Raw genomic sequence first — 27,565 nt, 5'->3', positions numbered from 1 at the left:
GATGGAACGAAGAAGATGACCAACAAGTTGCAGGTTTCAATTTTGTTTCATCAATGTTAATGTGAGTGCCATCACATTTCTTGCTCATTAATGTTTTTATATCATTTATTATGTTAAGGATTATCTTCAAATGGCTCCATTCTTTCCTCCAATTTTCACTGGAGGTCAGCAATCAAAGGGGAAGGCTAAAGAAGCAACATGTGTCAGTACTTCTGACTGTGACCTTATTCAAGAAATTTCAATTACCATCAGGCGCTTCAAGAAATCTGGAATTCCTTTAGAAAAGTTTGTCTCTTTGTGTATGGTAAACGTTCTAATTTACTCAGCACCTGTTTTTGAAAGAGTTTTTATTCAAAAATTTTGATATTCAATAAACGATTTATGCAATGCAGTCTCAACAGAACGTACATGCTTGAAAAAAGTGGATTCCATAGTAGACTGTTGAATGTCATATGTGGTAAAGATGATCTACCATCATCCGCATCATTCTCGTCTTTTTCAGCTTCCTCATCTTCCTCAACCATACCATCATCATCATTTTCGTCTGGATATGAAAACGTCAGACTACACATGTCCCTCGACATTCTCACTTGGATTGTTAACGTTAAACGTGATTGTAATAGATACAAAGAGCGATTCACGTCTCGCAACCAGCAGTCTCGTTTGAAGAATGTTGAAAGTTCTGAAGATTCTATCATGGAGAAGGTGATGTCTTGTTTAACAGATATCATCAAGACGTGTATCTTATGGGCTGATAGGAGTCTCGCTCATAAGTGTTGCAGATTTTTGGCTGCTTGCATGATGTTAGTTAGCATACTTTTTAAAAATTTTCCTCCAGATTTACATTCCTCGATAAGCGTTTGTTAATATTTTAAAAAAAAATTTATCAAACAGTTACTGTGAAAAGATCAAGCCACCGTCAGCAGTCTTGGAGCAATCTTTGCCATCAGTCAATCAAACATCAACTTCATCTTCCACTTTTTCTTCAACTAGCACACCAACCATACAAAAGTTCAAACAGCAACTTTTAGCAAGCCTGTTGGATAACTTTCCATCGGTCATAACCTGCCAGTCATCGGGGTCCGTGCATTGGTATTTTTCTTTGCTCAACTACGTGAAGCACCTCGACCCATGCCTCACTTCCAACCGCTGTTATCAGATGCTATTAAGCATTGCGAAGGAGTATGGCAGCCGTCGTGATGACTGCCACTCTTTTTTGAAGGCTAGGATGGGCTTGACAGGTCGCCCATTGGATTCTGAAATTTTTGATCTTGATTTGATCTTGCTGACATCAGTAATGCAACCTAATGCGTTATCATCCAATGCTGCTATGTTGAATGCATCGGCTAAAATACAGCAGCAATCGCAGTCACTGCAGCAGCAGCCACAGCAGCAGCAGCAGTTTACAACATCAGGATCGTATGCTGCTGTAGTTGGCGGTATACAATATGGGTCAGTGATCGGAGGAGTTCAAAACGTTGCTAGTGGCGGTGGTGGCGGCGCTACTGTTCCAACATCCGCCACCTCTTCAGCATCCTTGTCCATGAATGCGTCCATGTTTCCAGATGAAAGTTGTTTCAAGGAGTTGATGACTTTGATTGATTTAGAGAGAAGGGGAGGAGCCGGTGGCTACAACGTTGGGGCAGGTAATGGATGGATCAAAGGGGAGCAGATTGTTAGGTAGGTATGCTGGTTAGCGGGTCGGTATTTAATTGTTGAGGCATTATGTTATTTGCTCTAATATTGGTTTATTTTTATACATTTTTATTTATTCCTCATTAATACTTTTGCCTCATACATCATTCATTCAAATACTGTCACATCATTTCAACTTTTTCAGAAATTTGTTTGGGTTACTGGATGCAGAACCCCTTCACTTTTCTATACATTCCACGAGTGAGGGAACCAAGGTTGAAAAACTGGATAGCGGTAAGAGAGAGAGAGAGAGAGAGAGATTTATATAAATTAAAATCAAATTATTCGTTCGAATATTTCACATCTATTTGTGATTGATTAGTATATCCATTTGTATTGTTAACTATATATAGGTTGGCCTGAAGGGCAGTGTTCTGAATTGATGAGCGTGAAATGAAATGTTTAAAATCGGTGAAAGGTGGTCTGTTTTTTTAAATATAACAATGCGAATTGTGAAAACAGAAAACTTATCATGAAGATATTATTTTACACTATGTTTCATTAGCCAGTTATTTGATCAAAAGTTTAGTTCATAATTTTCATATAAGCTGCAGTGAAATACTGCAATCGTTTTGTTTTAATTTAACTAATGTATGTTTTATGTTTGGTAGTAACCAAAACTTCATTTGAATGATTAGTTGTTCACATTGTTTGTTTGGGTTGTTATGATAGGAATTGATGACGTGAATGTGTTGTTGTGATACAAATATTTTGTTGTTATGGGAGTTGATGATGGAGATGTGTTTATTGTTTTGATCCTTAGTTGATAATCTGAAAGCAAAGCAATTAGAATGTTAACACTTGTTCATAGTAATGTTGATCATTAAATAAATTCGATCATAAATTTTTGCATTTTAAATTTCTTGAATTTGATGCATTTAGTTTATATGAAAATTTAAAAACAACATCGTTTTAAATGAACGTTGATAACAAGCTTCGATCACATTTACTGACAGCTGTCACGCAACCCACGTCCACCACTTTGGCAGTGGCACAACAACAGCAGTCTCCGTTATTCAGCATTGGACTTACTGAAGTCCTACCGACTGCTTCTATGAACTTTGGTCCCGAATCGATCCCCGTAATGGCCATGGAGCCCAGTGGGTCGTCTATATCCTCGTCTGCATCCAACGCAGTTCCCATCATGGGATCGACTGCTGAGATGCAATTACAAGAGTTGCAGTACAAGCAGATGATGCTGCTCAAGTTGCAGATGCACAAGAAAAAATTAGAACAAAAATTGGCAGAAACGTCGAAGGCGGTGAAAAATAGCAAAAAACAAAGTGGAAGCAGTGGTGGTGGAAGTGGCAACGTTGGTGGAGTGTTTCAGTCTACTACATCTTCTCTTATGCCTCAGATATTACAGACAAATGCCATTTCCAGTAACGATGGCGGGAGCATGTTGCCACCCACCCCCAAGAACACTCCCTTTTTTATGACACCTCCCGTCACTCCACCGCAGGAGGCACAGTTCAAATATCTGGCCAGTTACAATTCCACACTTGGCTACAAGCAACCGTTGACAGCAAAGGTGTGACGTTTATTTCAATTATTTCAAAATTCATTTGAACTATATCTTCGTAAATTTTTTTACTAATTGAAAAAATGTTTGAGTTGCTAGTAACTTTTCGGGTAAGGCAATTGTTTCAAATTTTTATTGTTGAAACGATGTTGGTATTGTATTGTATTGTATTGCAGAATTTGTATAGCGCCTCTTGTGAGTTGACTTCAGAAGCGGTATTGTGTATAGGGAAATTAAGACTCAAACTGAATAGCCTTGTATACTTGTCCATGATATAAACAAACAAAATTAATGTACAACAGGCCGAATTCACTGATGCATCAATGAACAACAACAACAACTATCAAGCATCATCGTCAGCATTTGCAACAACTACCATCGGTAGCAGTAAACCACCACTACCACCATCGTCGTCATCATATGCCACAACAAACTTGTCCTCATCATCACCTTGTGGGGGTATATCTTTTTTTGCCTGGCAGCAGACACCAAATGTCTTCCAGACACCAGTTCCTCAAGCTTTAGTCATCGAAAAAGTTTATTCAGGTTTGTTTCTTGATTGATCATTTGGGTGTAGATGGAACATATTTGTCATCAGTTTTTTGTCTGCTCATAAATTTTTATATTAGAATGATGGAAAAATGTCACACAATTTTTTATGTGGAATGTAATCAATATTAATATGGAGTTCTACCGTAGTTTAGCAATTAACTCTCTATTTGATAACAGGTGCTAGGAGATTTGTTGTGTTGGATTTCAATCACCTGGTCTGCCTAACCGACCTATTCATTCCATCATGTTCTGATATTTCATCTCTATCCATCGACATTTGGAAAGATTCTGAAGAAACAGATGGCATCAGATTGATCGAATCTGACGATATTTATTCCTGTAATCTCATCATGAACGATATACTACCACCTCCTATTTGCAGATATGTTAAGGTGATTTAATGCTTACTCTAATTATTGTTTATTGATTAGGCTTGTGTTTTTAATGTTGATTCGTCTAAGTTCCTTACCACTTCGTTGCTCAGTTGTACATATACACTATGATGATTGTAACCCTAATGCAATCTACCAGATAACTACAATTCGTCGTTATGGGGGCAATGCAAGTCGATCGAAAATTCCACTTGGCTCATTTTATGGTCACACCTATATTTCTACATGGCAGAAATTCAGTGATGTTTCATCCAATGATATTCCTTTGACTTTCTGCTCTCAGCAACTGCATAAGCGTTCGAGCACCCTACAGCAGCAACTTCATTTACCACAACAAATTAGCAGTCTACAACAACAACTGCAACAAGGCCAGCAGCTGCAGCACAAACAGCAGCAACAACAGTCGCAGCAGCAACAACAACGCAAGCAGCAGCAGCAACAACAGTCGCAGCAACAGCCACAGCACAAACAGCAGCAACAACAGTCGCAACAGCAACAACGACAGCAGCAGCAGTATAAAGATTCTTTATTAAGCTCTCAGGACACCAACCAGGCTTGGAATCAATTACACTTGTTCACTTCTCTCTATGATGATATACAGTGCAAGTAAGTTTGCAAATATTGTGTAATATTACAATTTCAAATTCCCAAATTTTTGTGTGCGGTTTTGTGTGATGAGTGTTTGTGAGTGTGTGAAAGGCTTTAGTGTGTGCCCATACAGCTTGCTATTATTCTTGTTATTTATCTTTCTATCAGTTCGAAAATGATTAAGTGATTTGTGTAAATGTATTAATGTGTTAATGTATTTGTACAACTCAGGTACAGCCTGGCGAGATCTCGTTTAATTCAATTGACCTCTGACCTTGAGGAGGTTGAAGATAGAGACAATCAGTTATTACTACTTCCTAAGTGCAAGTACAACCAGGAAGAAGAAAAAGTTCAGCAGACTTATAGAGAGACTGTCATCCTACTGGTCAGTGGTTTTTTGATTTGGTATTCTGTGCATTTGATGATAGGCTAATATTTTTTAAAAAACAGATACAGTTAAATTTAGCCAGACGAGCTATTCATCGCTTGAAATGTGAATTAGGTCTTACTTCAGATCGACCCGAACTTCAAATACATGCCATAAACTCTGCAGATTTTTTTGAGCATCTGAAGACTCTAAATACAGACCATTTGAAATTCCTTGCTGAACAACTTTCTGAAACTCTGCTTGGACTCTCGGACCATCGTCCATCTCTTATTTTCAAAGGAAATCGTCGGTTAGATTTCACGAACGCCGATTTGTTGTTCACAAATTTGTGCATACTTTCCGATACAAGTCGCAAGTTGGAGATGTACAGTGCGGTTTGGTTGTGTAGAATATCGTACGACCAGCAATGGTGGGGCGATATGTTTTGCAGGACTTTCACCAAATATTTTACTGCAGATCAGAAAAACGTGTTTGCTCAAGATAGGTGGGTTTGTCAGATGTCCTTATAACTTCGTGATATTTGGTGAATTTGATAATATATTTTTTTGTTGTTTAAGCAAGCGTTGGTCTTTCTCGTAAATGTCAATAGTAGTTGGATTGAACATATTTGAATGGTTGCTGAAGTTTGTGTCTTTATTGAAATAATACAATCCAACCAACTGATAAGGTTGTTCCTGCTACTTGTGTTACTGGGTCAAAAAACGCTCACAAGCACATCTGCTGGCCCATTTCTTGACAAGATTCTTCTTCTGCTCTCACAGCTCCTACAAACTCTGCAGCAAGGAAGTGATGGTGAAGAAGAAGCATTCAGTAAAAGTAAGTTTAGATGATTTTATTGCTTCCATTGAATTATCTCCCACTGAATTTCATAATTTGTTAACATTTGTTTTCATTTTACCACTTTTCTGTTATACACTTTCTGTATTTTACTGTTGTCTTTCTACAATTAATCTATAACGTGTATTCCATCACTCATTTTTACTGTTTAAGACTTCTCTGTTAATTTATTTCATTTTAATTTTTCAATGATATTTTTTTCTTTATTCAGTTTCTTATATGCTATGCATCCTCTGTGATATATTTATATCGCTTTATGTACTTACTCAGACCGTGCATGTTAGTAATAAATAACTTCTGGTCTCCCAGTTCTTTAATTAAATAAATTAAATCTGTATGTGTGCATGTGTGAGAACTCTTTTTGGGTGATTTGTATGTTTATGTGTTAGATCTCTTCTTGAGTGTTTGGGTAGAAAATGCGTGAGCTTTCATCACGTTGATGTGAATGAGAAGTGAAGAAATTATGAGATGAATTTCGATTATGGATGAAAAATAATGATAATGTTAACAGTTCGAGATCGATTGGACATAACTCTAGTGAGCTGGTTGCTCTTGTTTGTAAGCAAATGTCTCGACAACACTCCGTCATCGTTAATTTGCGAGGAAAGTGCCAGCGATGATGACGCCAACATAGATGCTAAAAATGACAACGGTATGTTTTTGTGGCTGATTTTTTGTCTACTTGCTTCCTGTGTTCATTCCATAAGTTGTTTTTATTCAAGCATATCTAACTATAACTATGCATATATGTCGATAAATTTTTTATAAATCTTTGCAACAATACCAGAGCGAAATGTTAGATGGCTGACAACGTCGACATCTTTCAATCTTGTTAGTCGCTGGAACTTCCTGCAGGCAGAAGACATCTTACTGAAGCCTTTGGCAAGCAACACATCGTCACTGGGCCCACAGCAGAGTTCTGTTAATGAAATTGCCGTTCTGAAGCTGATAGGTGGTTTCAAAGGCACTTCAAATTCGTCTTCATCTGGCAAAGCTGATGCTAATCAGAGTAGCTTGAAATTCTCAAATCGTAGAAAGATTTTTCAAAAACTTATACAGCAAAAGTTAAAATTTCCCATGTCGACATCATCATCATCATCCAAAATGACGTTAATGGGAAGTGGTCAATTCACGATGAAGAAACATTTATGGAAAAATGAGCTGATGAACAGTACATATCATCTGACCAGTGAACACAGCAACAACTCTGTTGGCAGTAAGCTGAAGTCAATCTCAAAGACGTTGAGCCAGCTTGTTGATGGTAAAAAAGGTGCTGCATCTAACAACAAAGGACAAATTAATCAGGGAGCGGTATCAAATTTTCATCAGCAGCAGCAACAACAACAGCTGAAAATAAAAAATGCTATTGAGAATATAGCAAATTCTGTTTTGTTCAATTTGGGTAACCAGTCTGAACAGTCTGTTAAAAGTACAGCAACCGGTAACACCAATATTGTCAACGATGATGTTGAAAACAACGACAAAAATCAGTTATCCGATAAGGTAAACTCTGACAAAACAAATAATCTGCCATCAAGCATTGATGCAAACAACAACAATCCTGGCGTTGAGGCATCTAGCATGACTTCTGGCAACAACAAAAACACTGGCAAGAGCAACACCAATGACCATGAAACATTAATGAGTGCTATTTCATGTATGGACATTCAGGAATGGGATCCGATTACGTTGGTCCCAAGAACTACTTGCATATCTGTGGCCAAGGGCTTGTCCACTCTTCTTTTGTCGCTTGATTCTGCCTGTCACGTGGATCTCTTTATGCTGGCCTGCAAGGTAATTTGGGAAAGTTTTGTATATCTGAGCTCTGTAGCATTGTTGCGATTATGGTTGAGTAATAATTAGTTGTTGTTTTTATTGTTTTAACTGCCTATATCATTGTCGTTATTATTATTACTCACATAAAACAGCTTCTATCTCGACTGATGACAAGCACAAAACCAGCCATGCGCCTCACTCAGGTCATGTCAGCAGTCGACGTCGAAAAGTTGTTGATGTTGCTCTGTTCTGTTGAGTACAACAATGGCAACCACGGCAAAGGCATGAGTCAGAAGTGGTGGGGAGGAGGATGGGCCTACCACATTATCGTCTGCCTACTTCAAGATGTTCTTGAAGGTTAACAATGTGCCCTAAGATGATTGTTTATTGCTGTTGTGTTGGCAATAACGTGCTGGCTACTCTGTGCTGTGTAACTTACGTTGTACTGCTGGTTGTAATTGTTATCAATAAATTTTGTATAATGGAAATGGATATGTGAATTTGAAAAGTTAAAATTTGTTGCGTTTGAACAGTGGAAAAGATCTACCCAAACCTGCCACAGTCTGTCATTGAGACTGACCAGCAGGCAACTACCAACAATGCAAACAGCGAGGAGGAAGAGGAGGAGGAAGAAGATGCAACTGTGGCATCCTCTTCAAATGTTGACCCTTCACTCGCCTGCAGTGTCACCTTACCCATGATGAAGAGTGATGCTGACGTTGGTGACGATGACGAGGACGAGGAAGATGATGACGACGATGACGACGACGACGATGAGGAGGGAGATGATGGGATGGACGATGCTGAATACAACACTGGAGGAGCAGATACTGCCAGTTTGTTTTTTTCTTATTCCTTTCAATTTTTATTTGTAATATTTTATTGCCACATCAAACATTGAGCTAAATCATTACTTTTAGTGCTGTGTTTTTTCGTCAAATCAAAAATAAACAAGTGGTAATTTTGAAAATTAAATTGTTAAAACTTTATTAAAAATAAATTTAGATAATTATTTCACAAACCATTTTTAATCTATTTTTGAGTGATGTATAATAATTGAGTGGCTTGTTTACTTATTGGATCAATGATTTAATGGATATTCTCGGGAGTGAAAGTTATTTCTTAGCATGTTGAATGAGGCATGATTCACCCTAAACTGTAGTGACTGTTGTACACGATTTAGTTGCCAGCAACATGCAAGCTACCGGTAATGAATCTGAAAAATTGTCGCTGCTCGTTGATAACGTCATAAATGAGCTGGGTTTTGATTGTGTGAAAGATCTGTTCGAAGTGGAGGTGGTTGAAGATGGGTCAGAAGAATTCAGCTACGTGATGGACATTGGTGACGTAGTTGGACCTCAGCCGATGGAAATTGACAGCATGAATGAAGGGTTCGTTATTTTATTTTTCAAGATTAAAAAATTTAAAAAAATTTGTGAAACTTCAAATGAACGGCTGAATAGGAAGACGGATGACCAACTGGATCCTATGGTGCCATACAAGGAAGAATGGTTTGATGAGGACGACAGTTACTCGGCAGACCTTATCGACAAAAATTTCTTACAAGCTTGGACTGAACACGTGTTAGTAGATTAAAGTGAACAGATATTTATAAATTAGAGTGAGCATTGAGCAAGCACACGTTTGTGGATCACAGTCAATGCGTATTTGTAAATTATATTGAACAGCTAAACACGTATCGGTACATTAAAGTGGGTTTGGGTGAAGACGTATTGAATGTTATCATTTTAACTGTAATACTTTGAAATTGCGTTCTTTTTAATTATTATAAAAGTTATATATCTCAATAATTTTTGTAATGTAGGTCAAAATCAACAACTTTGGAGATGGCGAAGCAGGCGCAGAAGCATCAAAAGCATAAAGTGGTTCAGCTTCCTCCATCGTCCACTCTGGTCACTAAGGTCAAAAACGTTCCATCGCCATCGTCATCTTCTGCGGCCGCAACAGGAACCAGCACTGCTGCTAAGCCACTGTCAATGTCAAAAATTATGAAAAACAATAGTAATAACTTCTGTGACTTTTCGTCTCTGGCAGCTGGACCGTTTAGTGGAAATTTTCTAATGAAACCAAAGAATACATTAGATAATGTCATGGACGCTCTTGCTTATCAACAGGTAGTCGGTTTAAATTATAAAAATGACCAACCATCGAGTTCAATTTTCTCTGTCAATCAATCTGCTGCTGCAACGTGCCCCCAGAACGTCAGGAGCCAGAATTTAAGTCTCGTTCCTCACGGTGTTTCACTGGCGTTGGATTCCAGACTGGAGCAAGGATTGGATCTGCTCTCAGAAATCAAACTGAAGGTTTTAAATTATTTTTTTTTTGAAAACATTGTAGTTAACTTTATTTTCTAATTTTTGTGTAGACAACTGACCAAACAATTAAATTTTTAGTTTTTCATTCACAATGAAAAAACCTTTTTAGATGTTGCTGGCAGCTGAAACTGTAGATATGCAGCTGATCCTAGCAAAACCATTGAGAACTCTGAATGCATCTACAGCATTGAAATGCATTCGTGATATGTCAACCATCAATGATCAACTGCTCCAACTGGAACTAAAAAATAATCAGGTTATCATAATGTGGTGTCTTTGAATGTGAAATTACTGAGTTGCCAGCTTAAGACAAGTCTTATTAAAATCAATTGTTAATGGAATTAAAATGAAGGTGGTCAAATCAGTCCAGTCAATCAATCAATCAATCAATCAATCAATCAATCAATCAATCAATCAATCAATCAATCAATCAATCAATCAATCAATCAATCAATCAATCAATCAATCAATCAATCAATCAATTTATTAATCAATTTTTCAATCAATTAATAATCATTTTATCAATTTAATGAATTATTCAACCATTTAGCCCATCCAGACTTCTTCAGAAACGTTGACCCATTGTTTCAGTAACCTCTTCTGCCAGCTAACCAACATCTCCAACAAAATTGATTTCGAGTCACTCCTCTACCTCTGGCTTTCCATAAACGACCTCTCCTCCTATCCTGCCTCTCTCGACTTTGATGGCCTCCTGGTGCCGCCGATCGTCTCAATTGATGACGGGGCAGTGGCAAGCATGCTCCTTTACGTGACGCAACTATCTTCAATTAGTGAAAAAACCTGGGTTCTCTTATTCAGGTCGCTGAAGATGCTACTCGAGAAAGAAGTCGACGGTCGACATTCATTGGAACACCATCAACATCATCCTTACCGTCCTCACAATGATCCTCTTTTTCCTCAGTTAGTAAATGAAGGAGTTGTGTATTGCAGAGATTTTCCTAATTGTACTTTGTAGCGGTAACGATAACATTGCTACAAACATTGTAACATGAACAACGGAGATGCGTGTGATGATGATGACGACATAAGAATGATTGAAACTAAGTTAGGTAATAAAAAATTAAAAAATTATATTAAATACCATACTGTATCTTAAATTAAAATATTTTCACCACATTTCACTTGCCATTGTTTTTACAGAACCACATCAGACGGTCGTGGTTTATCGTCCCCCTCTTTCCCGTCATCGTCGTCGTCATCATCACGGATGTCCATCGTCACACTGACCAATCCTAACTTCATGATTGCTCTGGTCAAGTTCCTTTCCAATCCCAGTAGTATGAACAATCGAACTCCATCTCTTAGTTATAAGGTCTCTCTTTTGATAGATGATATAGATGCCAAAATGTTTATAATGATGTTCTAATTACTTTAATGGTCATTTTCAATTAGTAAATGGTCATTTTTTTTTATTAAAAATGAGTTTTTACTACTTTGTAAACACATTCTGGTATCTATCATTTTAGTCATGACCCATAATGGCATTCATTCAGAACGTTTTAAAAATTGGTTTTATTTGAATCGTTCATTACTTCTGAACCAAACAAACTTTTACTACAAGGTAAAATAAACTAGGTTGCTTATTTTAGCTGAACATTATTTGTAATTATAATGTTTTATTGGTCATCTGCATCCATATTTTCATTATGATATCGTAATTATAATCATCAACATTGTCATCCGTCTTGAATTTCTAAGGCTGGCCCTCTGCTAGTGCAAACATTTCACGAATTTTTAATGAGCTCGCAGCTGGTACAACGAGTCAGAAACAGATTTGTTCTCCAATCTGTTCTGCTTTCCATTGTTCAACTGCTGACTTCTAAGACGTTAGCTGTTTGCTCTTTTGAAGGAATTGTTGTTTATTTTGATTTGTCAAATGTAAAAATAAATCTCCCACATGAACGTTTAATATTCATCATTTCTACCACAACTTTTTATTCGCTGCTGTCTAATTTGTATTTTGTTGTTTGAACATCGGCTATTAAAGTAACGTAAAGTAACATTTTTTTAATTTCAATTTATTTTTCAACATTTATGCTAATTTATGTTAAGATGAACACATCAGCATTTGTTTAATGAGGATGTGAACTGAATAGTAAAGTCTACTTAGTGGGCATTCCAACATCAGTTGACATCTTACAAAATTGTTACCATGCAATTTCAGTTACGTTATCTAATAAACGAAACTGCCTTTAGTCATTTTGCGCTCGTTAATTGCTTACATTAACTGGTGAATTGAAGAGTCATGAAAGAATATAAAATTGAAATGTTACAGTGGGGCAATAGCCAACTGCTTGGGACCTCTTGATGTCCAGTGCAAACTCATTGATGACCTCATCGACCTCATCGATAGAGGAACAAAAGTTTATTTAACCAACAAAAGTAACATTAAAGGTTTCATTTCAATCTTTATTCTTTGTTTATTTGCTCTCATACTCTGTTTTTATAAATCTTTTGTTAATAATTTTTCAATATCCTTTTTCAATCTTTGTATTGATCGAATGAAAATCATTTCAGGCAAGCAACCCGAGCCTGTTGGAATGTCACTTGACACCATCGTCGATGTCATCAGGAATATCAGCTCATTAGTCTTTATTTATTTGCAGTCTCTGGGCTCCAGTGCCTACAAGTGTGGAACCGAAAGTCGTTCATTGGATTCCCGGTTCGTACTATTCTTATGTTTGGTTTCCTCATTTTTCATTTTTGTTTTTTTAGGTCAATTTTCACCAATAACCAATAACGTTTATTAACATTTCATGTATTTTTATTTTATATGGCTTTTAATATTTTAATTATTTTCAAATTTATCAAGATTGTGCTTCTTCAAGCTTACAAAATCTGCAACTTCGAGTAGTTCTGAGAGCAGTAAAACTGATAAATCTCAAAGAAGCTTTGCAAACAGGGAGAACCTCATGTTTTTGTTGTTGAAACTTGCTTGCAAACTGGTACAACTACCTCTTCCATCGTCATCCACAAATCCTGCCAACAAAATTCAGCCAAAAAAACTGCAGTCTGACGAAAATGTTATTCTAACAAATGCACCATTAGCAACTGCAGCTCATTCAAATGTTGAAATTATTGAAAATGTTGATGTCGTTATAGCAGGAGATCAGTGTGCAAAATTGTCAAACGATTCGCCAGACAATAAGGACAAGAAAGTTTTAACATCAACTCCCAATATTGTTGAAACTGATGTTGCTGCAATATCAACATGTCCACAACAACAACAGCAGCAACAACAACCACAACAGTACAATTTACCAGTACGACCTCCGACACCACTTCCCACAGAAACTTCTATTCTTCGGCAATCTAGCCATCAACAAAATACATCGGTCCCATCAATCTCATTGCAACATGAAAATGTTGACAACCCGAAAATCTGCTCACACTGTAACATCCTCAATGAGACAAGCAAATCAACTGTCAATCATTCACAACTGGTTACAGATGTGGTACTGAAGGAGGCGAAGATCATGTTCAACTTATTTTCCAGTTTGTCTTGCTGTCTCTGCACCTCAGATGTCTCCATATCTGCTTTCTCGTACTATTTCCATCAGGTTCACTGAATTTTTGGTTTTCTTTCAAATAATGATAATTTTTGTTGTCCTTCTGTAAAATGAAAACTCTGTTGAAAATTAGAATGATGTGTTTTCATTGTCTTTATTATCATCATGATTATTGTTGTTCTCAAATATATATATATATATATATATATATATATATATATATGATTAAGACTGTCAGAAATGCAGAAATGCAATTATTGATGAAAATCACAGCATGTTCCACATTAGTTAGCTTCCTGTTTAGTTTTTCGATTTTTCTAACAGTAGATCATAAATTATTGTCACCGAAGATGGTATAGGAATACATAATAAAGCTTTTTTGTTCTATCATACTTAAAATAAATAAAAATTTTGGTTTTGAGGTCAAGAAACTTGACAATGATTGTATATGATCTACCTTCAGAAATATCAAAAAACTAAAAAGAAAGACAGCTAATGCAGAATATACTGCGATTCTTATCAATAATATATATATATATTATTAATCCAACATATACATATATATTATTAATACAACAACAACACGTTTAGACGGCATTTTCCCCGAGATCGGGGGTTGCCGTTTGGCTACCTATGATGAAACCGAAATACCCTCGACGCCATCCACATCTGTCACTCGCCTTAGTATCACATATACATATATATATATATATATATTATTAATCCAACATATATATATATATCATGGAAATTCCTGCAGGATTTCTCACCCGAAACAGTAGGGGATCATGTTTTCAAGCTGCTCATCACCTTGAACGTCAAGTCGTCATCACTCAATGATGTCGTCAAGCCACTATTCAATTACATGAAGACAGGCATCAACATCTCCCCATTTGCAACTCTGTCACCAACATTATCGTCATCACTGTCCCCCTCATCACCAGAGTTCGGATCGGAAGTGGCAGAGAGAGATTTGGCATGTCAGAAGTTTTCCGAACCTTTGCTTGGATTTGCCTTGACTGTTCTTGACTGCTATCCTGCCATTAAACTTTTTGTAGAATTAGGTTGGCCGTTTTATCCCCTCCTTCGATGTGTGGTGAATGGCTTGTTTCAAAATAAGAGAAACCAATGATAACATAGCTAACATAACAGAAAACGTAAAGTCTTTAAATTAAAAAGTTTTTTGTCCTTGCACACATCTCACCACTCAATCATTTTTATGCTCGTCAATTGATTTGAATAAATTTGATTTTGATTTGCTGATGTGTTTGTGGACTTGATATTAATTGTATCTTATATATTATATTGAGTTTTCCTCAATGACAACAGGTGGCATGAGAGTGTTGTGCAAAAATATGATTCAGTCGAGTAAGCAGTCAATAAGCACATCTCCATCTCTAATCTCATCAGTCATGCAGTACTTCAGTGGGCCGAAGCTTGTGGCGGCCACGAAGTTGAAGCTGGCCAATTTAAATGTCAGTCTTGCTAAAGAAACAGTTCAAAACCTGGCCCCCCTTGGTCAGTTGTAATGAAGTTCAAGTTTGACAAAAATTCTTTAAATGTTATTAAATGTATTAAAATTAAAGTTATCACAGATTCAATTATGTTATTAACACGCTCTCTTTTTTCTACGATTGACGACTGAAACATCAATAATAAAACAGGTACCATATCTTCATCGAGCCCGTTAGCCAGTCCTGCACACATCCTCATCCAGGAATACTCACCTCCTAGGAGAGCTAGATCAGCCGCCTGGACATACCACTTCTACCCAGAAGAATTGTGGGTTGATCTGACCATATCACTTCCCTGTGTCATCATGTTGGAGGAAGTTGTCATAATACCACACTTCAGCTCACTTGATAGTTAGCATTCGTTGTTACTCTAGATGTTTTGTTTGTGAGCTGATGCAGATCCATTTCTATCTTTGCTGAGTAGATTGTCTTCTTGGCTCGATCATTTGCAGTGATATTTGTGTCACTGATATGTCTTCTGTAACTGCCGTCACTATTTTCTTCATTTTTTACTCATCACCATAATGGTAATTATCACAAATCAGCCTGTCCAGAGGCAGTTGTCATAGAATCAAGTTACACTGGTTCCAGCATGTCTGTTCCTCTCTGTCCTACCCTTAATACATCTGGAATGACTAGCATTGCTGTAAGTCTGCCAACTGTTTTTATTGAAAGTGGCATTACATTCAGTTTAATATTAATGTTTCATTTGAAAAGAAACTTTCAGTCTTAACTTTGAACTTCTCACAGGTTCGTCTTCCACGTGCAGAAGTTTCAAGTTCGGTAACCATACGGTTTCTCAAGCCCAAAGATTCAAATACTCTTGGTCTTTCTCAGATAATGCTTCTCGGTACAATGGCATTTGGAGTTGATTTGCAAGGGTTTTCAAAGTCTGGAATATCTTTAGAGGAATCTGCCACAGAAACAAGGTTGGTTGGCCTATCTATCATAAGTCAGTTGAACGTTGAAAAAAATAATACATTTTTTATCTAATGCATCAGGTTTAATCTGAATACACGATTTTTCGTTTGTGATCCAAAGTTATATTAGGATTTAAAATTTTGCAAAAGTTTTGTGTAATTCAAGATGCGTAACGGATAAATGATTAAGTTGATAAGAAGACTTTTCTTATCAATATAATTGAAATTTTTTGCTGATGTAGTTTAGTTGATTATCATCTGCCTATTTGTATTGAATTGTTCCTTGAAATGGTAAAACATTTTTTAATCAGTGTTAAATGGCTGAGACTTCTGCACAACTTCTTGGTGAAATCATCGTACAGTGATCTACTGATGAAGGACATTATGACGTCTTTATCTGCAACTCCTGGACTTCTTGAGCTCTGCACAACCATGCTAACAATACCATCTAGTACATCTATCGATCAGATTTTCAATATTGAAACTATCTTAATGGCAATTGGTTCCACATCCCGCGATTCAAATTTGCGTTTGGTTCATGCTTTGTTGGGCGGAGTACCACCGGGCTCCCTGAACCAGCAGACGTCTTCAAAGCTCTCATCATGGTCATCTACTTCATCGTCATTGGGTCGGGCTTCGACATCCTCTGTAGCCATCTTGTTTCAAGTGTGCTGTTGCAAAGATCAATGGGTGATGGAAAGGTTGCTATTTAATAAAAATAATTTATCAATTTATCATGATTAAATAAAACTACTCTTATGTATAATCGTTAAAAATTGCATGAATTCTAAATTCATCAAGGTTAAAATCAATGCTTTCATGGTTGCAATTATGGGCTCAAAGATCAACGGAAGATTTTGATTTGTATTTGATTGAGAATCGAAAGCAACGCATTGAAAATGTTAAACAAGCAACTAAATTGTATGTGAAGTTAGCAAAAACGTCGTCATCTTCATTATCGCCATCGTTTGATATTCGTGGCCCTCCAGAGGCCCATGTATACTGTCTTGCTTGTATTCTGTGGAGGTTGAGGGAGGAAGGGTTAGCAAGTGTTGATGCACTTAATGAGGTTGTCACAGAAGATTTCATAAGGTTTGTTCCACGGATTGTTTCATGCCATTTATCTTCTATCTAGGTCATTCAATTCATCATATATAAGTTTCGGTGCCATACATTTTGTTAATTTAATTGCTCTTTTAAGCGGCTGAATCAGTTCAATTGATTGAATAGTCTCAAATTTCAAACCTGTTTGTTTCACCCAGGTTCATATTCAATTGGTCGTGCATCCTTCCTAGAAAATCGTCGTTGAAAACAGCTCTAGACTATGTCTTGTGCTCCTCATTCTACATACGGCCTGACTTATTTAAGCTGGCTGTTGATTGGATGGATATATTTCACTCTAATCTTCATTCCATTCATGACATCGAATTTGAAGAAAACTTTGATGTTGAGTACACTAATGCTGATGATAAGAGTTGTAAAGAGAAAACGAAAAATGATGACAATTATTTCGGTAAGGCTGAAAGTGGTTATGAAGATAGCGAAAAGTATTCAACTGCAGATGTTGATAAGACTGGTAATGATGGGCAGCAACAATCGAACACAGCAACAGTTAACCTTCCTCCGTTTGCTTCAGCATCTTTCTACCCTCTCTACTATCTGCATCTCACAAAGTGGGACCTCATGACACTGTCCATCATCTGTGGGTCTAACGATTGCTTAGTCTATTTAGAAGATAGAGACCTCTTTTCAACTTGCTGCCAACAGCTGCAAAATTTTTTCAACGATGAAATAATATTGAGACAGAGACAAAAGTTTCCGCCACAACATCTTCATCAACAACAGCAGCAGCTACAACAGCACGAAAGTGACAAATGTTATTTAGCAAGCGACATTATAGCACCAATGATATATTTCTTTGCTGACCTTTGCCAAGAATCTAAAGTCAAAGATTGGTTGGGAACTCCAAAGAATAGTAGTTTTTGGAGTTCACTGTTGAAAGTTCTATGCACTAATAGGACTTGGATGACTGCAGATAAACGAGTTACAGTAAGCGTTGTTATTGTTTTATTATAAAGTTGGCTTAATACTTTGAATTCCAAATTGTTGTCTTTCACACAGACGATGTTGTCATCATCTCAACAAGTGGCTTTGGAAGCGGCTTCAGTGAAGTTTTTCATGAAAGTGACCTCATGTCACGAACGCAATCAACTTCACTTCTGTTTGACACTGATCGATACCATCCGATTCACTATCCTACCCATGTCTTGTTAGACTATTTTTTTGACTATGCCTACTAATTTAATTAATATTCTACAGATTCTATGATATTTTCTTAATTTTTGTGATTATAACATTTTTTGCTATCTATCACCGTCACCATAGTCATCGATGATATGACATTTATTAGTAAATGTCACCTCCATTTTTATAACTTCCAAGGTTTTTTAAGAAGTTTGGTACTTCAGGTGCTGCTCGATGATGAGGAAATCTCAGTAAACGTACGTTGTAGTAGCCATTTGGTCATGAACAAGACATCTTCACTTTTTTCTGGGTTTTTCCCGAAGTGTGGGGTGGGTTATCAACGGGGCACTGTGATTGTTGGTCTGTATGGAACTGTTGCTGACGTTATCGAATATTTGTCTTGTTAGTCTTTTTTTCTTTAAATCAAAAATTTCATCTGTTTTCTAAATAAATTTAATAAACATCAATCTCATTTTAATAGTGAATTTCATCCTGATTTATAGTACAGTTCATTTCAATATTATTTTCAATTCAGCTTACAAAGTCCTAACTAATGAGCAACTTGTACAGCTCATGTCGTCTCCAGGTCACACACAACAACACTCGCAACAGCAGTTGCCACAATGTCCACTACTGGTGACAACACAACAACAACAGCAACAACAACAATTACTGACGGTTTACCACTCAAGCTTACCAAGTAGTTGTTGATAATAAATGTTCTAAATTATATAAACATGCGTATAATTAATCACATTTTGATTCATTTATTTAAATCAAGCAACAAGCTTTTCTTTATCATGCAACATTTTGAAAAAAGCCCAATGTATTACTCAGATATGCGTTTAAGATTGAGCAAGATATTGAGTGCTCTCAGAAATTTTCCTGTCTGTTGATATACAAATTGTTACATGTTAACAGTTACTCAAGCCGCCAGTTAAGCAGATTCCTTAGTTGCAATCACTTGGTTATTTCATTTTGAAACAGCGTCCACGCGCATATCTTTTTGTTTACACATGTTTATATTTATTTATTTATTGTCTTTTAATCAGATCGACCTCTTCCTGGTGAGATGAAATTATCTGAACTGCTATCACTGATACACATGGCCAATGAAGAATCATCATCATCTTCTTCGTCTTCTACATCAATATCATCATCACCATTAACACTCAATTTGGTTGAATGGAGTGAAATGCAACGACGTATTACATCCACTTCTGCTACTACTTCTGCCCCGGCCACTACTGCTGCTACTAAATCTGCCATGTCCAATACCACAACGATGTCAGTTGATAGCAAAATCAATTCAACTACTACAGCTACTGCTTCTAACAATTTTTCTTTCTTGCACTCGATCCAATTCCCATCTCTTCTTCACGTCTTTTCCAGCATTGGTGGGCTTGCTCTGTTGGCTGAGCGGTTGCCACTGTTGAGCAGCGAGCAAACTAAACAAAAACAACCTGCAACAGGAATGACAACTGCATCGACCTCAGCTGCTAAAAACAATATGACAGCTGCTGCTCCAGATTGGATATTCGTGGAGGCATCTGACGAGTGTGAGGTATGCAGAAATGTTAATAATTATCCTCTGCACTCGTCCAAGCATATAAAAATTTTAAATTATTCAGCAGGAACACCGTAATCATACGATAATCTTTCTTTTAAGATTTGGTGGTCCACACAATCAAATGATAACATTTTTACAATGATATTTAAATTAGTTCAAATATATCTTTTTTAAATTAGTTTAAAGTGTTAAGTGTTATATTATTCTTTTTTTATTTATTTATTTGAAATGCATGGTTTCATGTAGGAGATGACCGACTTTGTTGTTAAGATGGACAAGCAAGCATCAGGATCACTAGCGGTCAGCTACCAACAACAGATGTCCAACGCATCTTCATCCATACCTCCACACTCCTTAATTGCTTTCGCTCTCTTCCTCAGACTTCCTGGTTACTCAGAGATCTTGCTGAAGGAGAAGAAGAAGGCACAGTGTCTGTTGAGAATGATTCTAGGCGTGGCCGATGAGGTTTCAAGTCTCACATTTGGGGGTTGGTTGCTTTTTGATCATTCAGTCGTCTTCCACCATGGTGCATTTGGTTGTTCTTCTTTTGTTTCTTTAATCATACATAAGTTCATCATCATTTATTCAGTCATAGCTCATCATTATGCTGTACTTGTTTGTTTTTGCACGAACATGACATACTTTTTGCGAACATAAAATATTTTCTGCTGATTTAAATTAAAAGGGCAATCAAGTTCAGCAACAACGGTAGGTGGGATGGCAGGGAACCTTCTCTCCTCCTTCCCATTCCAGGTGCTCGTATGTCTCTTTGATGTGACACCACTCTCAACAGATGAGGGTGTGTTATTGAGGAGGATGTGCATGGAGATTGGAGTGGTCCACCTCATTCTGGCATGCCTCTCCATTCTGGGACACCATGCTCCCAGGCAGTTCATCCCTGGAATCTATCAGGAGGTCACTGCTCGTTTCCTTTTAATTATTGATATTTTCTTCTTTCCGCTTTATTGTCGGTTCTCAATACTTATCATGTGTGATATGTTATTTCTCTTGTGTGAGTATATGTCTTGCACTTTCATACTTTTGCAGATCTTAAAAGTGGCGTCCCTATCTCAAATACAGCAGCAACCATCGTCGTCATCAACCGCTGCTCCATCTACTACGACGTTCGTACCGACAGCCACAACTTCAACATTTGCAGCAGCGAGCGCAAACAAATCAGATTTCAGTGCAGCGGGCGTTTCTTCCATCAACTCTTCAGTGATGGGGCTGGTGTCAGGGATCATAAAGAAGAGTGGCGCTGATGAAAAAACGCCAAATTATTGGGCCAAAGGTACAGGGTTCGGTACGGGGTCAACTGCTTCAAACTGGGACGCTGAGCAACTACTAGCCAAGCAGAAATGTGAAGAGGAACACGTGACTAGCTTGTTGTTGGTTGGTAGAACGATTATAGTAATCAATTTATAGTGACCACATCCAGCATTATTATTTTCATTTTCTTTATTTTCGTTATTGCATGGTCTTGCAAATTATTATTAAGACACCACCTTATCAATCAGGTACTGGCCAGTTTTATCAGTCCGAGAACATCATCAGTTTCATCTTCCAGCAGCCTCAACAACTTCGAGTCTCGTCTTTCCAGCCGACCCGATCTACTTACGTCTTCCAGCAAAACCAAGTCATCATTTTCAAATCAAAGTTCAGGTGCTGACCTGCAGAGGTCGGTTGTTGCCGGCGAGAGTAGCAGTGAGAACAGCAACTACTTGCCTGCTGGTTTGCCTGCACTGCTCAGTCAGTCATGTCTCGTGCCTGCCCTCTCATCTTACCTGAGGAACGACTCAGGTGATTGTGATGATGATTTGATGATGAGGTTTTAGTTATCGCTGAGAATGATGATGATTGAGGGAGTTATGAGTTGTTATTGATGGAGATGTTGATAAAAATAATGATGATTGCATTGCGCATGTTGATAATGGCGATAATGGTAACAATTGAAGAGTGTGTGCTTGCTTGTTGTAGCTCATTTTATAATTGTTAATATTCATTGCAAATTCTTTGGTTACCTATCTTCTTATTTTTATTTTTTATTTAACTCAGAGAGAGAGAGAGACAGACAGACAGACAGACAAATACGCACACACATGATATATATTAAAAGAATAAATTAACGTTACAGTATTAGACATGGCCTGTCATGTTCCACTGTACCGTGCCTTGTTGCAAGTCCTTCAATCCATAGCTACTTGTCAATCACTCATTTCACTCCTCCTGCCTCTACCAGACAACAATGGTAATGATGAGTTGGCATCATCATCCTCATCTTCGATATCTTCTCTTTTGGATAAGATGCGGAAGTGTGTGGACACATATGCTCTGAGACTCAAGTGAGTTGATTCGTTGTAATTTCTTGCTTATGTGTCCTTTTTTTCAGTTTGTAGTTGTGAGTTGATTTAATGAAGTTGATAACAATTATGGAACAATTTCGTTCATTTTTTTTCTTGCACATACAAATTTTGCTGGAATAACCTCATGATCAATTGATAACGTTGGAATTTGTTGAAATTTGAAGGGGCAACAAAGGACAGCAGAAAGCGGCGCAGATGACAACAGCCTCGTCAGCAAATACTTCAGTGGCATCGTCTACTGCTGCAATGGCTGCTGAAGATGAGGAATCAGAAGGATTGGCACTTCTCATTCCTGAAATCCAGGAAACAAGTGTCATCGTCAACAGAGCGATTGCTGATTATTTGAATGCTTCAGGTCAGTAACCATTTTTACTTTTTTTTTAAATTAAAATTATTTAAAAAAAAATTTTTTCGCTATTTATAATTTATTCCTTTCAACTCCTATTTCAAAAAATTATGCCTTCATGCCTATTTCTTTTCTTACTCCATCAACTGCCTGATAAACAAACGATGCATACAGGCATTTCTTTGACAAGTCAGAAGAAGAAAGACATGATGTCAGCCTCTTCGTCATCTACCATGATGGCAATGACGTCATCAGTGATGGGCAGGATGAGTCAATCACAGGAAGAGAAGTACATCTCCGTTATGAAATTACTTCAATATGGTCAGGAATATATTAATTGTTGCATCTTGCGACTTTTCAAACTCGTTAACTTACAATAAGTTAATTGAATACAATCATTTTAAAAATAAAAAGTTACAATTTTGTTATCTCTAATTTAGTCATTGCATTACATCCCATAAACAACTATATCATTCTGCATTCATAACTTTATAAACTTTCTTCCACACAGATACATATAAGATGGTGTCAGAGAGCAACAACCTTCCAATTTTCACTCTGCCCCATCACTACGAATCGAATGTTAAGGCTGCCGGTGATGTGAACAACCCTGTAAGAGCTCGAAGGCTGGCCCAGGAGACTGTTACGCTGTCCACATCACTTCCGTTGTCGGTGGGCAGTAGTGTCTTTGTCAGATGTGACGAAGAGAGACTTGACGTTATGAAGGTTAGTAGTTGTTCACCCATGCATGGTCGTAATTTGTAATGATGCTCATTTATATTATGGACTTGATCTGTTATGTAACTGTGTTGAATGATGAGGTAATGAAATGTTTTGAAATGGAATTGGAATAGTTTACCAGGACTCCAAAGACCGAACTTTGAGGATAGTGATGTTGTTATGATGCTGTTAATTCAAACTTGCAGGTTCTTATGACCGGACCGACGGACACTCCATATTCGAATGGTTGTTTCGAGTTTGATGTCTTCTTCCCCGTCGATTATCCAAACTCTCCACCTCTCATCAACCTGGAAACCACTGGTGGCAACTCCATCAGGTTCAACCCAAATCTTTATAATGATGGGAAGGTTCGTATGATTAGGATTTTGTTTTATGACAATTCGTTTATGATTTTTTTTATTGCTATTATCTTCGACGCTAAATAATGTAGAAGAGGAAATGTAATTGAATTTGATTGTTAAAAACTATTAAGATAATTTTTGACCTAAATATCACCTAGGTATGCTTGAGCATCATTAACACTTGGCACGGTCGACCAGAAGAAAGATGGCACTCACAGACATCCAGCTTCCTACAAGTCCTCGTCTCCATACAATCTCTAATCCTCGTTCACGAGCCATACTTCAACGAACCTGGATATGAAAGGTCTCGGGGAACACCATCTGGAACAGCCAGTTCTAGAGAATATGATGCCAACATCAGGCAGGCAACTGTGAAGTGGGCCATGCTGGAAATGATTAAAAACCCCCCTCTTGCATTCAAGCAGGTCGTTTATTTTGTTTTGTCGGGAAGTTCATTGAATTCATAATCATTTTATTCACTAATAACATATTTTAACTCGTATGTAATGTAATAATCCAGATTATACAGTGGCACTTCTGGCTGAAGAAGGATGAGATAGTGAGTCAAATTGAGAGTTGGGTCCAGGAAACAGAAATGTACAGCAAGGACAAGAGAGTTGGAAGAAATATTTCACATAGTCTGCTCTTACTCAAGGTATTTATTTTTTAAAATATCCATTCAATTTATTGTTTAGTAGTTCAACTATGAGCGGACTGATTAAATTTATCAATGACTTTTTACTTCTATATTTGATATTATTATGGATGGTTTTTAGCAATGTTATTTTAAAAGATATATTTAGTTCTTACGTCACCATCATTCATTTAATTTAGGATAATTATCAGTCATGTTGTTTCATTTAATCACTTGTGCACGACGCTGCAGAGACATTTTGCCCAGCTGAAGGAAGAGTTCGCCAAGATGACCATTCCAGAAGATGTTCAACCTGTCGATGACGACAACGACGACGATTTCACGGACAACAACAATAACAACAGTGATGACAATGACAACGCTGATGATGATAACGATAATGGAATAAGTTTCAAAGTCCCGAAGGAATGTCCCAACAGCTGATCTAATGCAACTATTGCGCACCCACTACTTGTACATTGAAACTGTGGTACTAACACTATTTTTCTACATCAAACGCACTATATAATATGTATTTATATTTATACCATGTGTTAAAGTGTACAGGATATTGTGATAACGATGCAGGTAGTCGGAGACACAACTAGTTTCCACTATTACTATTACTATTACTACTACTACATACTCTTTACTATTTATTAATGAAATTCTCAATTAATTTCACACGGTTTTTGAGCAAGACGTGCTGTTTTATAATGATTGTCGTTTGTTACACGTCATGAGACTGAGTTTGTCCAACATTGGTCAGTGGTCACTCAGTAAAACAACCGTCAATTGTTTGTTCCTCCTTTTCGACTAGGCAATCTTATTAATATGAAAAATATGATTATGGACAATCATTATCTTTGGTTTTTTTAATTATTATTATTATTATTGTTATAGCGTTTATAATAACCTAAATTTGTCACCAGGCTTCTATGCATATAGAAAATTTCAATGATATTTTAGACAGTTATTTTACCCTGCCTATTCTTCGCATTTACTTTATTTATAATTATTATTTAAAATACATTTGTAGGTGTTATTTATTATTATTATCATAGTTGATTTTAACTTTAGCTGAGCATGGCAATATTTTTATCCAAGGAGGTAAATTATTTGATTGTATTAAAAAACGATGTTTAAATGATTCAACAATATGGCTGTAGAAATTATAACACCAATGACAGACTTTTATCAAACAACACATTTTGAAATAAACATAAACATTACACTTAGTTCCTCTCTAAATCTGGATTAAATTTTTTAATTCAAAGAGAAAGTAAAAATTATATTTCAAGTTTTATTAATGTACAATTTCAATAAATAAAGTCAAAATTAACTATTTTATTATTTTATATGTTTAATTTTATTTTCTTGTCTTCATAATATCCATCACTTCATCTCTTTTAGCTGCAAATTTTTATTTATTTTTTCAAGGCAATAATAAATAAATACACTGCTGTAAAGAACATCAAAGTTTTTAGTGGTAATGAAAGAAATTTTAGAAATACGAAACTAAATTTGTCCATCATTTTTCTTTTTTGCTGATTTTAAAACAGTCTTTATAAAAAAAATTGGAGCAGAGTTGCTAACGGCTTTCTTGAAGCAATTGCTGAGATTAATGAAAGCTTCTGAGCAGTCGCCCATCTTTATCGACTGTTTGTTTAACACACATCTACTATACAAACTAGCCTGTCAATTTTTCGTTAACAATTGAATAAAATTATAAAATATTTCAAATTAGCCATATATATATATATATATATATAGGAGGGATATAATATACTATACATTTTATAGTATTATAAAAATTTATAAGTATTTTATAAAAACATGACCATAAAAACCAGCAATTGAAAAATTAGGATATTTAATTATTAAGCCAAGTAGATCCGTTTTAAAATAAAATTTTAAACAAAATCAATTTTTAATTTACTTTCAATTTTCACGTTTGTTTATTACTTTGTTAATTAATTAAATTTTAGGCATTCAATTCAATGCAGTTTATTTTTATGTTTCTTTTTAATCTAAATACCTCAGTAGAGCATTGAGCGATAGCTTTTGGAAAATATCGCAGACGATTTTTTTGGGTTTTTAGGATTGGGATTGATTTTTCCATAGGTAGCTTTGATATCTTATATGGAAGCCTGAAATTGAAACTCTATTTATCTGTTTACAGGACGATAAAATGTGGAATCAAAATGATGGTTTTTACTTTTGGTAGGAGCAACGACTTAAAAATATGGAAAAATAAAAGCAACTTTTTAAAGACAGTATCATTTATTTGAGATTTAACATCAGCGGTGAAGGTTTATTCCTTACAAATAGATATATATATATAAAATTATCGCTTCATCTCGTACTATCGAAGTGGTGGTTTTGATAAATCAGCAGAGGAATATGCGTTTGATAGTGCCAGGTGCATCAAAGAACTTAGCAAGGGAGATGTGATTTGCTTGTTAGGTGATTTCAATCTCCCACTAATTAATTGGAATAATTATTCTGCACCAAATAACGTCATCTACAATACTTTTATCGAACTTTTCAACTCGTTCAATCGAACTCGTGGAAATAACATTTTAGATTTGATCCTATCTGATGATGCCAGCCTACTTGTCGAGTTAGAGATTTCCTGTCCATTTTCTTCCAGTGATCACAACTGCCTTACCTTTCAAGTTAACTGCATCACTCATAACTCAACTGACAAATTCTCTAACAATGATAACGACACTTCCTTTTATAATTACAACAGTGCAGACTTCACTAATATGAATGAATGCCTGAGGCTAATCAACTGGGACAATATTTTTCAGCACTGCTTCGACGTCAACACATGTTGGGACATTTTTGAGCGTTTGATAAACAATCTTATGGCAACTTACATCCCTCGATCTTTTCTGAGAAGCAAAGAACACAAAATACAGGTGCTTTATCAACTTCGTCAGTCTTATAAAGTAAAACTTCAATACTGGAAAAAATGGAAACGAACTTCTTCACCGGATGATAAAGAGCAGTATTTGAATATGTCACGAAAATGTTCTGGCTTAGCAAACAGTTACAGAATAGTCAATGAACATAAACTGCTTTCTAAATGCAATGTCAGAAGTTTTTACCAGTATGTCAACAAAAAAATGCTATCGCGTCCCAATGTCAGTAGTTTAAAGTTAGATGACAATAGCGTGACCTATGACCCGCTGATAATGGCCAATGCATTCAACAAATATTTTTCTTCCGTATTTACACATGATAACAACTCCAATTGTTATAGAAGAT

At 36.5% G+C, this 27,565-nt stretch overlaps 1 protein-coding gene across 1 annotated transcript; it reads left to right on the top strand.

Moving 5' to 3' along the window:
• Positions 1-20,182: 20,182 nt before the first annotated feature.
• HELRODRAFT_113622 (hypothetical protein) lies at positions 20,183-25,758 on the top strand (the record flags this gene model as incomplete). Its single annotated transcript, XM_009024029.1, has 12 exons — positions 20,183-20,351; positions 20,577-20,779; positions 20,912-21,256; positions 21,382-21,664; positions 21,999-22,206; positions 22,392-22,582; positions 22,748-22,894; positions 23,085-23,299; positions 23,500-23,661; positions 23,814-24,080; positions 24,176-24,310; positions 24,542-25,758. The coding sequence occupies 12 exons, from the start codon at positions 20,183-20,185 to the stop codon at positions 24,731-24,733; spliced, it is 2,517 nt and encodes an 838-aa protein (XP_009022277.1). The 3' UTR covers positions 24,734-25,758.
• Positions 25,759-27,565: the final 1,807 nt, after the last annotated feature.

This window comes from Helobdella robusta (genome assembly GCF_000326865.2).
Source record: "Helobdella robusta unplaced genomic scaffold HELROscaffold_39, whole genome shotgun sequence".
Classification (NCBI taxonomy): Eukaryota; Metazoa; Annelida; class Clitellata; order Rhynchobdellida; family Glossiphoniidae; genus Helobdella; species Helobdella robusta.
The sequence above is the reverse complement of the archived record's forward strand: the minus strand, read 5'-3'. Positions and strand labels throughout refer to the sequence as shown.